General features: G+C 35.6%; 1 protein-coding gene across 1 annotated transcript; it reads left to right on the top strand.

Moving 5' to 3' along the window:
• The first annotated feature begins 2995 nt into the window (after nucleotides 1-2995).
• Nucleotides 2996-12675, top strand: LOC110462624 (transcription cofactor vestigial-like protein 2). Its single transcript, XM_021516668.1, has 4 exons — nucleotides 2996-3204; nucleotides 3868-4159; nucleotides 8054-8470; nucleotides 12018-12675. Exons 1-4 carry the CDS (start codon nucleotides 3130-3132, stop codon nucleotides 12062-12064), a joined length of 831 nt encoding a protein of 276 aa, XP_021372343.1. The 5' UTR covers nucleotides 2996-3129; the 3' UTR covers nucleotides 12065-12675.
• The last annotated feature ends 836 nt before the right edge of the window (nucleotides 12676-13511 follow it).

Here is a 13511-nt window from a genome sequence, read left to right on the forward strand (position 1 = left end):
TTACAGGGTGGATAGAAGAGAGACTTGGGTCTCTCACTAGGAGCTGACAATACAGGATAGACAACATTGAGACTTGGGTCCCTCACGAGGAGCTGCCCTTACAGGGTGGACAGACGTGATACTTGGGTCCCTCACGAGGAGCTGACAATACAGGGTGGACAGACGTGAGACTTTGGTCTCTCAAGAGGAACTGACAATACATGGTTGACAGACGTGAGATTTGGGTCTCTCACGAGGAGCTGACATTACAGGGTGGACAGACGTGAGACTTGGGTCTCTCACGAGGAACTGACAATACAGGGTTGACAGAGGAGAGACTTGGGTCTCTCACGAGGAGCTGCTGTTACAGGGTTGACAGACGTGAGACTTGGGTCCCTCACGAGGAGCTGCCATTACAGGGTGGACAGACGTGAGACTTGGGTTCCTCACGAAGAGCTACAGTTACAGGGTGGACAGACGTGAGACTTGGGTCTCTCACTAGGAGCTGCCATTACAGGGTGGACAGACGTGAGACTTGGGTCTCTCACTAGGAGCTGCCATTACAGGGTGGCCAGTGCGAGACTTGGGGTCCTCACTAGGAGCTGACAATACAGGATAGACAGACGTGAGACTTGGGTCCCTCACGAGGAGCTGCCATTACAGGGTGGACAGACGTGAGACTTGGGTCCCTCACGAGGAGCTGCCATTACAGGGTGGACAGACGTGAGACTTTGGTCCCCCACGAGGAGCTGCCATTACAGGGTGGACAGACGTGAGACTTGGGTCCCTCACGAGGAGCTGACATTACAGGGTGGACATACGTGAGACTTGGGTCCCTCACGAGGAGCTGACATTACAGGATGACGGACAGGCCTACAGTCAAATGTACATGTTTACGGCGGCTCCTTTCCTCAGGACAACATGATCTCCACACTAAAATCAAACCGGGTTTCCCTAATTGGCTTGGCATTTTATAGTTGTTCGTTTCACTACCAGAAGTCTGTTGACGAATTCTTTATGGTCTAGACTATAAATGAGGCCCCGAACGGAAAACGCAACATTAACGTTTATTCAATTGATAATTCTTTCGAATTCAATATTTGTTTTGTTTTTGAAAGTAATCATACTTATATTAACCAGAAGACTAGATGAGATATGTGCAAACTTATTTTAGAATTGTAGCATTTTTACTTGTGAAGAACCTATATCAAACCCCTCTGTAAAAAACACATAAAGGGATACGGTTACCAAGGACCTCCGTGGTCGCGCTACACGTGTTCGTACCACACTATTCCGTGCGCTCTCAAATACGCGTGCATATCAATTCGATGAAAAATCACAAGAGTGTTTTAATTAAAGTTAAGATGGATTTTCCATTGCTAAAGTAAACTTGATACATAAGTTGAGAAAGTATGCTAAAATCTTCGAATGATTAATGTTGATTTTTTTTCTTCAAAAAACTAAACCTTTGTTAAAATGTTATGATAATGCATTAGTATTTAAATACAGTGAAAACTATGAAATATTGCTTAATGAGAGGACACGGAGAGGATAATGGTATAATAGTTATACAGAACAAAACAGGGTTCTACTGGATGAATCTAACGTACTTATCATATATTTTTTTATATATTCCTCCCTGAACCATTGTTTGCAAGCTACTCACACATCACATGTGAATATCTTTTTAGCAGTTTGACAGGACCCATCATGTTTGATACAAAAAACATTTTTACCTTTCTGGTGTATTTGTTGTAACTGTCTTAATGAACGGTCATTTCAAGTGTGAACAACATGGTAAATTAATGAGACATTTTTTACAATGTTGTTCCTTAGCCTTCGTGACATGGTGTTTGGATTTCTTACATGTTTAATACTACCGTTAATCACCAGAACTAAAACGTTCTTTTGAGAATTAATATAAGATATATGTTATTTACATTTTACAAAACAGGAGCATTAACACAAAAGGACAGCACCCAACTACAAAGTTATCGCACAACTGTTCATCTGGTCGTATGGCGAACGTAACGTTTTCTTTGTGAAACTAGCGATTTTTATTTAATATCTACTGTTTCTGTCTCTCCTGCCTTCCGGTGTCTCACCTGTTATTTTCTTATCTGTTTAATTTATAAAATGGTTTCTAATATCATCGACTGGAATTTGGTTTGTTTTCCTCATTGAACTAATAGTTTAACGTCCCAGTATGTCACATATCGGCGTTGTGTTTAACGTTAAAGGGCTTCTTTGCGACGCTAAAAGGTCAAATGTAAGATTGTTATAGAAGAAGTACAATAGAAGTTGAATTAATTTGTATATCGTTCCGATGTTTTAGATTCTAATCAGTACCAAATGTTAATGGTATATACATTACACATATAATAACAATGTAGTGAACATAACTTAAGTCTTGATTGTCATCTGATGGAAAACATCGTATATACCTTGTCTACTATTAAACAATACATTTGTCTATTCCGTATAAAATTTACGACAAAGTATAAATACCTTTTGTCTAGCATTATAATAAAATGTATGATTACGCAAGTCTGAAGCCTCCATATACACAATGTAATTCCAAATGTACTACAATGATGCTATGTCAATATTATATAAGATTGTTTACCAATGATACAATCTTATCGAATTACAACAGGCAATGAAGAAAAAGACATTACGACCAAATTAGGATATGCGAATAAATTAAATCACAATATAATCGCCTAAGTTCTTATTCAATTGTAAATAATTTGTTTATACATTTAATTTTATATCTGTTTTTCATGAATGTAAAAACAAAAAACTTCCTTACAAAGAAACTTTACATCAAGACGCTTTTTTTTTTAGTAAATTTGTGTGTGACCTATCCGAGTGAAAATAGTCTTCATTACGCGAGATGTGACTATCTCCTCCTCTTTATGGGCGGTAACAAGTGGGCGTGGCAAAGGTTGTCAGGTTCTTGTCAATAACTTACTTGATAGGCAGTCACATGTGTTGCCTTGGTGATGATGCAAACGCGTGGATAGCATAGCAAAATCTGTTGAAACTTAGATAGCTATTTACCCAGTACCTCTAAAGAAAACAATGCTTGTTGGTTTGTGTTTCGGACAAACTCTGGGATAAATCTACTTGTGTTTCTAAGGAAAAGCCATGAGTTGTACTGATCTTATGTATCAGTTTTATCCGCCGTATTTCTCTCATAAAACGACACCTTCAGAAAACGGGGTGAGTGGTATTCCTTACTTTCACACTTCTATATTTCTGTTAGAAAAAAACCTACAGGAAAGCCTCAAGGAATTGTTGAAATGTAATTAACAAAATATTTGTAAAGAAATAATCTATATATAGTTAACATTCTTTACCTTACCGAAAGACATTGCTGAAGAGGCTAAGATGCTTTCGCTCCCAAGATACACGTTACAGAATAACACAAAACAATTTTTAAGGTGATAAAAACCGGAAACATCAACTGTTTTCCAATCGTAATCCGAGTTGAGGTACTATATATACTGGACACACCGGGTCGAATATCTCCGACTTAACACGGATTGTACTGCCATTCAGAAGTGTGAAAGATACGCTCAATTCATATCAAGATATCTTGGTAAATTCTAATTGCAATAATTGTGACTTTGTACGATTTTTGTGTTTGGTTGATCAAATACATATGTTGATAAATATGTTTAAATTTGTTTTCCGTCAACATATTGGAAATATAATTGGTTTTTACTTCGGTATCAGTCTCTCAAACATTATATATAACTATATACGAATCTTTAACGAGGTTCGATTCCATTGACCCTAGTAGAGTATACTAGTTTTTATTGTGTGTCCTTCGCTATCAAGGTATAAATTATATTTTTTCATTTCTTCTTTCTTTTTGGCCAGAAACTTACCAATCCAGTTCCGTACGAAAGTCAACACGTGACAGCGCCAGGAAGTTACTGCTGTCCTGGAGATGTGAGACACACTAAAATCAGGGATACGGATCCAACATCGGATATACCAGATCCGGAATCTCAGCCGAAAGGGTCCCAATATTTCAATGCTAATTGTGTTTTGTTGACTTACTTTAATGGTGATACAGCTACAAATGTTGATGAACATTTCTCGAGAGCACTCAGCCAGCCGAGCAGTTTTACATTGGAAAAAAACGGATCTCAGAATCTCCGACGCTCCGGTAGGTGTCTTGGGAAATCACGTTACACATGTTTTTAAAGAATTATTCAGACATTCACAAGTACATCTAAACATGTATAAATACTAGCAAAATCAAGACAGTCACATCCCTGATTGGACTGTAGTTCTTAAGGCCAAGTTCTACTGATATACGTACATGTATATCTTCACAGCATATTACCCTACCCGATAATGATAATAATATATACAGCATGGTTTTACTAAATACTGATAGTTATGTGTACGAATTGGTTATAGCATATACGCAGCAAATATGATTGCACATACACATATGCTTATAAATATGTTTCAATATATTTTGAAATAATATTTATATATAATATATATAGATTTTATAAGTATTGAGATATCAAACTTATCTGTATGATGGTTGCTGATGTCTTTCCTTCTTTTTAAATGCCCTCCTTTTTCTTGTTGATGTCTTTCCTCCCATTTGAATTTCCTTCTCGTTCCTTTTGTTGTCGCTCCTTTCTTTTTCCTTCTTTCATTTTACTTGTTCATGTTGGATGCTATTATTTTATTTAATATGGACTACACTTTTGGCGTTTTGGAACCAACATTGTATAGTTCAAATCTACATAATAAACAGTCAAACTTTGAGATTTATAATATAAATATTTACAAAGCGAGGTGTTCGTGCTCTGGCGAGTTTGTGGTAGTATTTCTAGTCATTGGCTCGTTGTCCAGGATGACAAAGGTGTAAGCCTGTTATTAAAACGTCTTTACTGAAGAAATTATAATGTTGTATAGAATTTAAAATAAATGAAATATTTAATATGATTCTGATCTATAAAAAGTATCTCTAAATAATAACGAAGCAGCTTATAAAAATCAGTACAAATTATTCCATAATCAATTTTTTTCACACCATACGAAACATATTTAAAAAGCAACGCTTGTGTGTAATATTTTGTAAAGAATAATATAAAAGTCTCATTCATGTTATTTACAAATATTTTTGAGTGGTTTAATCTAAAATCTTGTTCCAAGCATATATCAATTTGGTGTCATTTCACGAAGAGCTATGCGATACATTTGTACGGATTAGAAAGTTGTTGAAGAGTGTCACGTGACCTGTGGAGTAATATGCTGGGTAATTTGTTCCGACACTGATAAATCGGCGCGGGAGTAAGATAAACAGTTGTACCGCGATTTGTCAAAATTGGAAGGAGCCTTATTGCTGCCCGGTGTTGATTTAGTCCGTGTCAGGGCGAGACTCCCATAACCATATTTTAACAGCTGCTTGTTTGTGAAATAATTAGCACTTTATTGCTCCAGATAAGGCGCACTATATTATCTTCAGTTAATTGCTTAGCCACTCAGAAGCCTGCAATGACAATATCATTTAAAATTGATCGCTTTTTTTTTTATCAAAAGAAGATAATAATATCTAAAATCCAACTTTTATGCATATTGTATATTATCCATATCATCCATAGTTGTTGCTAAATGAACTAACAACAGCTACGATACAATTTTTGACAGTATATTTATTGTTATAAAACCGATAATATTTCTAAGGTTAAGAGACGATTGATAATATCTGTTTTATCGTTAGCGATGACGCTGTGTAGATATGCGACTTTTTTATTTATCCAACTTACTGACAAAATCGAAAATTCTTAAAACATTAACAATTTTACTGACAATTTCATACATATATTTGTATTTATCTCACTGACAACTTTTTGTTAATGTTTGAAGTTATCTTACTTACAACTTTTTGTCTAAGTTGGTATTTATTTTACTAATAGCTTTTTGTTTATGTTTAAATTTAGCTTACTGACAACGTTTTGTTTATATGTGTATTCCTTCCACAACTTCTGTATGTTTTCTCACCCCCGAACCATGGGATAAACCTGCTAGGTGATGGTAAACATTTTTGGTAACCCACTAGATGGTAACTCATTGGAGTTTATTTCACTGGCCAATCCTATAATTTTGACGTCAAGAATCATTGCTTTGCGACATCAGCTGCCAGTGTGACGTCATAATTCATGGCAATTGTTCCCGATCTGAAACAGGAATAATGTATACCCAAGAGAAACACAAGGTTTCAAGACGTATTATTTGAATGATGTGGGAGAAAAAATCCTCGAAATTGGGATGGTTGGTCATCATGTTATTTAACTCTTGTAAGTTAATTTTCAAATTGAAAAAAACAAACCACTCGGAAAACCTCGTGTCTTTATACAATTTGGAAATAAATAAACTCGAGTTGGATACTCAAAATAACCAATCATCACTAGTTGGGGAGTCTTTACTAACAATTTCACGTATATGTTTGTATTTATCTTCACTGACAATTTCGCGTAAATATTATTCATTCATCCTTCCTTACAATTTTCGTATATGTTCGCATTTGTCTTTGCTGACAATTTCGCTCAAATATTTGTTTTTATCTTTACCGATGATTTCAAGTATATATTTGTATTTAGTTTTACTGACAACTTAACGTATATGTTTGTATTTATCTTCACTGACAATTTCTCGTAAATATTATTCATTCATCTTTACTTACAATTTGCGTATATGTTTGCATTTGTCTTTGCCGACAATTTCACTCAAATATTTGTATTTATCTTTACCGATGATTTCAAGTTTTTATTTGTATTTATTTTTACTGACAATTTTACGTATATGTTTGTATTGATCTTCACTGACAACTTCACGTAAATATTATTCATTCATCTTTACTTACAATTTTCGTTTATGTTTGCATTTGTCTTTGCTGACAATTTCACTCAAATATTTGTATTTATCTTTACCGATGATTTCAAGTATATATATATTTTTTTATCTTACCTAACAATTTCATTTATATATTTATATTTATCTTTACTGACGATTTAACGTATACATTTATATCTATCTTTACTGACAATTTAACGTATATGTTTGTATTAGGTTTTACTGACAAAGATATGTATATATGTATTGGTATTTTATCGACAACTGTATACATTGTATGTATTTGTCTGGCTAATACGTATTTAAATGTTTATATTACAATTTATAAAGATTTCTCCAGTTACACGTCCTTGATAAATAAATTATGTATCGTTATATTTTTACTACTGACATTCAAATTTGTACATGATTTTATTGTCTTACTGATATCATTAATTGATATATTTATTTCTATTTATCCTAACGAAAACAAGACAAAAGAGCAAGAACAATATACACGGATATAGAAAAACATATTAAATGTTTATTAAAATGCACAAAGAGTTATGATAATCATTTAGTAAACGATTAGTTTTCCAAAGAAAGGTTTACATCGACGAATCAGCACACAGATGTTTCGTATATAAGATTTAAATCATTACGGCATTGTCGGATCTATCTTGCGATGGCATTATCGGGTGGCTTCTAGTGTCCCAGTGATCTAAGAGCACGGTTACCGGGTAGCATGTGTCGTCTGATTTATCTGAGGAGTAATTACTGGGTGGGATCTGTTGTAGAACATTTACCTAGGAATAGGGTTACCGAATGGAATCTCGTGTTGTCTGATATACATAGGGGTTGGGTTACCGGATGGAATCTCGTGTTGTCTGATATACATAGGGGTTGGGTTACCGGTTGGCCTTTTTTGTTCGATATGTACAGGAATAGGTTTACCAAGTGTGCAATTAGTGTTGTCCGATAGGTTAGGAACGGTGTTACTGGTTGATGTATTGTGTTTCGAGAATCACATCTAAATCAGGAAACCTTTTTAATATATAGATAAAATTAATCAATTTTTTGAGTTTGACAAACTATACAAAAAGATTTTTCTGTGGTACATTTGGTTAAATGAAAACTTAGACATAACGTTTTCTGTTGGATTTATTTAACTGTAAATATAACAGTTGTTTGTCTCTGTTTTTAGATACTCCCCTAATGTGTCAACGCAAACTACCTCCTTCCTTCTGGAACAGTGCCTACCAACCTCCTAGACCATCATTCGCTTCCGGAAGTAGTGCGGACTATCCGAGGGACTATTTGACGTCGCCGTGGTATACACTGTCCAATAACTGGCCATATCATTTCGCCGCATCTCAATCGTACTCTAACGCACCTGACTTTGCCCGATCCTTTCCATATTCATCCTTTGACTCAGCCAGTAAACTTGGTCCATCTTATCAATCATTAATGTTAAGGAGTGGATTTGACTCGAGAAATTCAAAATATGAAATGTCCAAACTATCAGACTCTTTACAAGGAGCTGGAAGTTATTATGCATCATTACAAAGATTTGGTGCGGATTTATCTTCAAATGTGAACTACGATTCGTCAACGACATCATGTAAGTACAGCGCATCAGTGCATAAATAAGTATTTTATATTTAGTAATTTTGTTATAATGACGTAGATGGGCAGAACTCTGATACTGAAGAAAACTTTATTATGTAGAAAAAAGAACCTATAATGCATAGAGCATCCAAAGTGTCTGCTTCAGATTTATGTTGTCGTGGTGATCAGAACACCGTATTTAACCTTGTGTCCGTGTGGGGATCAGAACACCGTATTTAACCTTGTGTCCGTGCGGGGATCAGAACACCGTATTGAACCTTGTGTCCGTGCGGGGATCAGAACACCGTATTGAACCTTGTGTCCGTGCGGGGATCAGAACACCGTATTTAACCTTGTGTCCGTGGGGGGATCAGAACACCGTATTTAACCTTGTGTCCGTGGGGGGATCAGAACACCGTATTTAACCCTGTGTCCGTGTAGGGATCAGAACACCGTATTTAACCCTGTGTCCGTGTAGGGATCAGAACACCGTATTTAACCCTGTGTCCGTGTAGGGATCAGAACACCGTATTTAACCTTGTGTCCGTGTGCGGATAAGAACACCGTATTTAACCCTGTGTCCGTGCGGGGATAAGAACACCGTATTGAACCTTGTGTCCGTGCGGGGATCAGAACACCGTATTTAACCCTGTGTCCGTGTGGGGATCAGAACACCGTATTTAACCCTGTGTCCGTGTAGGGATCAGAACACCGTATTTAACCCTGTGTCCGTGTAGGGATCAGAACACCGTATTTAACCTTGTGTCCGTGTGGGGATCAAAACACCGTATTTAACCTTGTGTCCGTGTGGGGATCAAAACCCCGTATTTAACCTTGTGTCCGTGTGGGGATCAGAACACCGTCTTTAACCTCGTGTCCGTGTGGGGATCAGAACACCGTCTTTAACCTTGTGTCCGTGTGGGGATCAGAACACCGTCTTTATCCTTGTGTCCGTGTGGGGATCAGAACACCGTATTTAACCTTGTGTCCGTGCGGGGATCAGAACACCGTATTGAACCTTGTGTCCGTGCGGGGATCAGAACATCGTATTTAACCTTGTGTTTTATTGGTTTCTTGCTGACAGTCGTTTTGCTGTCTCCTCACTCCGATTTGTGTTAACGATACGAATTTTCAGAGTTCGTAATAAGCTAGAACGGATATATGTTGATATGGTTAGTATTAATATTTAGACAAGTTACTCTACAATAAATAGAGAAAAACCTTATAAATCTATGTATTACTAAATCTAATACTTGTCGGGGATTGATAGAAGGGTTAACGAATGTGTCAGAGTGTAGTCAAAGAATCACCCTCGTATATCAATTCAATTTCCTGAACATGACCGATTCTAAAGGATTTGAGAAATTAACAATATTTGCCGAAGGATAGGACAATAAGTGATTGTTTTCTTATAAACAATTGTATAATTGCATTATACAAAACTAATAAACCTAAGTTTATTTTGAGACTAGACTAGTCTACTTCAATACGATTCTCTGATATTATTTCAATTTACACAGTCTTTAATAAACACAACGTCAGCAAAACCATGGTATCTGATATACACACGATTGATATGTAAATAGATATCCAGCTTTCGAAGCGTACCGAAAATAAATTAATTTCAAAATTAAATGTATGTGTTATTTACATGGCCCTTACATGGCTGTGAAAGACCTGTCCATTTAAAAGGATCATACAAGTATTTTTTCACAAAATAGAAAAAAGGACGACGGTTTATGTAATTAAGCTTTTTTTGACTAGAAAAAGTTCCTTCGTGTTAAGAGATAGAGCTTGCCTTTATATATTGCCACCTTGAAGAATTGTTTTTTTATTCTCTGATGTTTTGTTAACACAGTTTATAGGTTGGACGTATAACTGAACAGCTCTACAACAGCTTAATCGAATATCTATAGCCAAAATAGAAAGCAACTGCAACGCAACACTGTCAAATATTAATGCGTCTTAACGTTCTTCTCCACTTTGTTTTATCAATGATTTATGAGAAACAATCAAATAATTTTATTCCAAACTACCGAAGCAGAAGATGCACCCGTTCCGTCTGATAAGGGGCCTCTCCGGTAGTCTGATACGCTCCCGATAAGATATGACAGTGGGATATTAATACCCAATGGCCTCGATGCTATTATCCTTGATTTGCCGAAACGAAAGTTGTTGAGCAGATTGGTGTCGGCATGATTTGTTGTTTTATAATCAGATACATGCTTGCCTTAGATTGGCTTGACGCACGTCTCCACATCACGATTTGTGTGCTGATATGTTAGTCCCTACCAGTAGGTGTGATGGAGGGATCAAGGATATGTTAGTCCCTACCAGTAGGTGTGATGGAGGGATCAAGGATATGTTAGTCCCTACCAGTAGGTGTAATGGAAGAATCAGTGATATGTTATCCCCGAGCAGTAGTTGTAATGGAGGGATCAGGGATATGTTAGTCCCTACCAGTAGTTGTAAGGGAAGGGGATCAGGGATATGTTAGTCCCTACCAGTAGTTGTAATGGAAGGGGATCAGGGATATGTTAGGCCGTACCAGTAGGTGTAATGCAGGGATCAGACAACTTAAAAGGGCAAATACTCCAGCGAAAGTGTGTCATATTTAGTTATACCTTCATACCTTTATCAATCGAATCTAACTAGCATGTAAATGCATTTGGATCCGTCTGATACATACATACCATACCGAACAATTGGTTAAAGGTTTGCTCGTTAATATTGTACATTTACCGTTAAAATATTCCAAAATAGCATCAGGCATACACATTCAGATGAGATTGGGTAATGGATTCATCAATGTGTCCACAACAAAACCATTCTACAATGATACCCAAATCTGTAATTCTATATCGCCTGAAATTAACTTTACGTGTTTTGTTTTATCAATCTGAATGTTGAACTGTCATAACAATTCTGTAAAATGTGACTCAACGCAACTTCAATTACGCTTACAATTTAGCAAATCGGTTAAGTTAAAATTAAAACAAATATGTACCACATCGTCGATAAACATAACTGTTGGATTTTGAGTGTTTTGAGTAGACTTTCAAATAATAATATAATTTCAAATAACATAAAACGTTTCGTATGCAATATTGTGAGAAGGGATATTTTCCAAAACATTGAAAGCCTTTTTTAGCCCTCTGTTGGTATCAATGAACCATTCACACAAACATAAAAACATATATTTCTTTTTGATTTATACTTCTTTTTTAATACTACTATAGTATTTGGTATGTAAATTGAAACCCAAACTATAAAAAATGTCAGAATATTTATGCAGATTTTAGTATTTACTAGAATGTACATCAGCGTTCTGTAGAAGTACTCCAGCGTGTACTTTACATATGTGTAATCTTCCAGTTTCCTTTAATCTAGCACTGACTATTTACATCACACAAGTGTCCACTACTACAGATAATACGACTAACATTCCACGGTTGTTGTGTGTTAATGATATCAATTTTGACCATACTGTATCAATTTCACTATGTATAATTAAGTGACCGATATTTACATGCTAATAATCAGTGGTTTGTTTGTTCCAGCGCTGGACTATCCGCTACAGAGTATGAGGAAGGATATTTGTTGGTAACGTTCAGAAACATCAAACCAAATGTTCTTCGTCATCATACGGCGGTGTCGACGTCAGACATATCATAGTTATGGTATGTCGCCCATACCGAAATATAATGATGACCACACCAGTAACAATTCAAAATGAGGATAGAAATGAATGATTACGTAAGATAGTAAAAACAAACGTCTTTTCACCCGCAAACAGGGAACCACCGACACAAAACTCATAATAATGGAGGTGTATGCTTGAGAACGATTAATATGACATAATAATGGAGGGTATGATTGAGAACGATTAATATGACTCAATTCGAACAAGCAATATATCACCATATAGGTTTCTAGAATAATTTATCTCTGGAGGATACACCATATACCGGATACATAGTTTTGTGAAGCTGTCTTCCTACAAACTTTACATGATTTACAATCAATGTTACTTCTGTTGATGCACGTTTAAAACTTGCTTTCAACTTTATTTCCTGTGTTAAATGTTATAAGAGGTATTTTTTCATCAACGCTGAAGGACAGAAGGACAGCGATAATAGAGAAAGATGTTTGACATTGTTTTCTGTATATAATAGTGAAGAAAGTATTGTCCGATTATTTTTGTCAATAAAATGTATGAAACTGTATAATGTTTTGTTGGATTTTACAAAATATGAAAGATGATAAATTTTCAAGAAGGACATCTAAAAACTTATTCAAGGTGTACGTTAATACGTTAAAAATGGTGTCAATGACGCCGAGCATATAATGGTATAATTATAAGTTATATAATTGGGATATCAATTAACTTCACGCTACCACAATTGGTACAGTTTTGACAGTTTTTTAGTGATCTTTAAAAATTCAGATCTTGTATCGGGAATGTTTCTTGATTCTTGACAAAGACTATCTAGGTGGTTCATTTTCAGGAAAAGTTTTGTATCGAAGTAATTTGTTTTTGAAAATAGAACGCTAAACTCGGAGTGAGATTTCGTGCGTTTTTCGGCCGTAAATAGTACCCAAATTTGTACACCATATCACAGGCTATGGAATTTGTTTTTATTTCTAGTTGATGTGCCGATTACAACAAAATATATTGCTATTATAGATATCATACTGAACTATAATTGTATATATTTACCTTTATATTATCCTAATATAAGGACCAGAAATCAACATTTAAACATGCTTATATTTAACCCCTTGAAAATCCTCCAATATTTCGTCGACTTACGTCGTTTTTACTGGTTTTCTGATATGTTTACTTTGAAGTCATCGTGCAATCTTAAAATGTTCCTGAAAACAAAACTATTCGGCAGAAATGCTGATAAATATCTCTTTTGTTATACTGTCAAAGAAAAATGCTCAAATTTAATTTTAAAGTAATATTCGAACAATTTTCTGACCGTGTACCAATTTGGATAGTGTACTAATTGTGGTAGCGTGACGTTAGCAAACTGTTGACAAGAAAATAC

Source organism: Mizuhopecten yessoensis, unplaced genomic scaffold, assembly GCF_002113885.1.
Source record: "Mizuhopecten yessoensis strain PY_sf001 unplaced genomic scaffold, ASM211388v2 scaffold10813, whole genome shotgun sequence".
Taxonomy (NCBI): Eukaryota; Metazoa; Mollusca; class Bivalvia; order Pectinida; family Pectinidae; genus Mizuhopecten; species Mizuhopecten yessoensis.

Excerpts from the sequence above, each read along its gene's own strand:
- LOC110462624 (XM_021516668.1), top strand. The coding sequence starts at position 3,130 with ATGAGTTGTACTGATCTTATGTATCAGTTTTATCCGCCGTATTTCTCT. Across the intron at positions 3,205-3,867 it reads CGACACCTTCAGAAAACGGG|AAACTTACCAATCCAGTTCC; the intron begins GTGAGTGGTATT and ends CTTTTTGGCCAG. Across the intron at positions 4,160-8,053 it reads TCAGAATCTCCGACGCTCCG|ATACTCCCCTAATGTGTCAA; the intron begins GTAGGTGTCTTG and ends CTCTGTTTTTAG.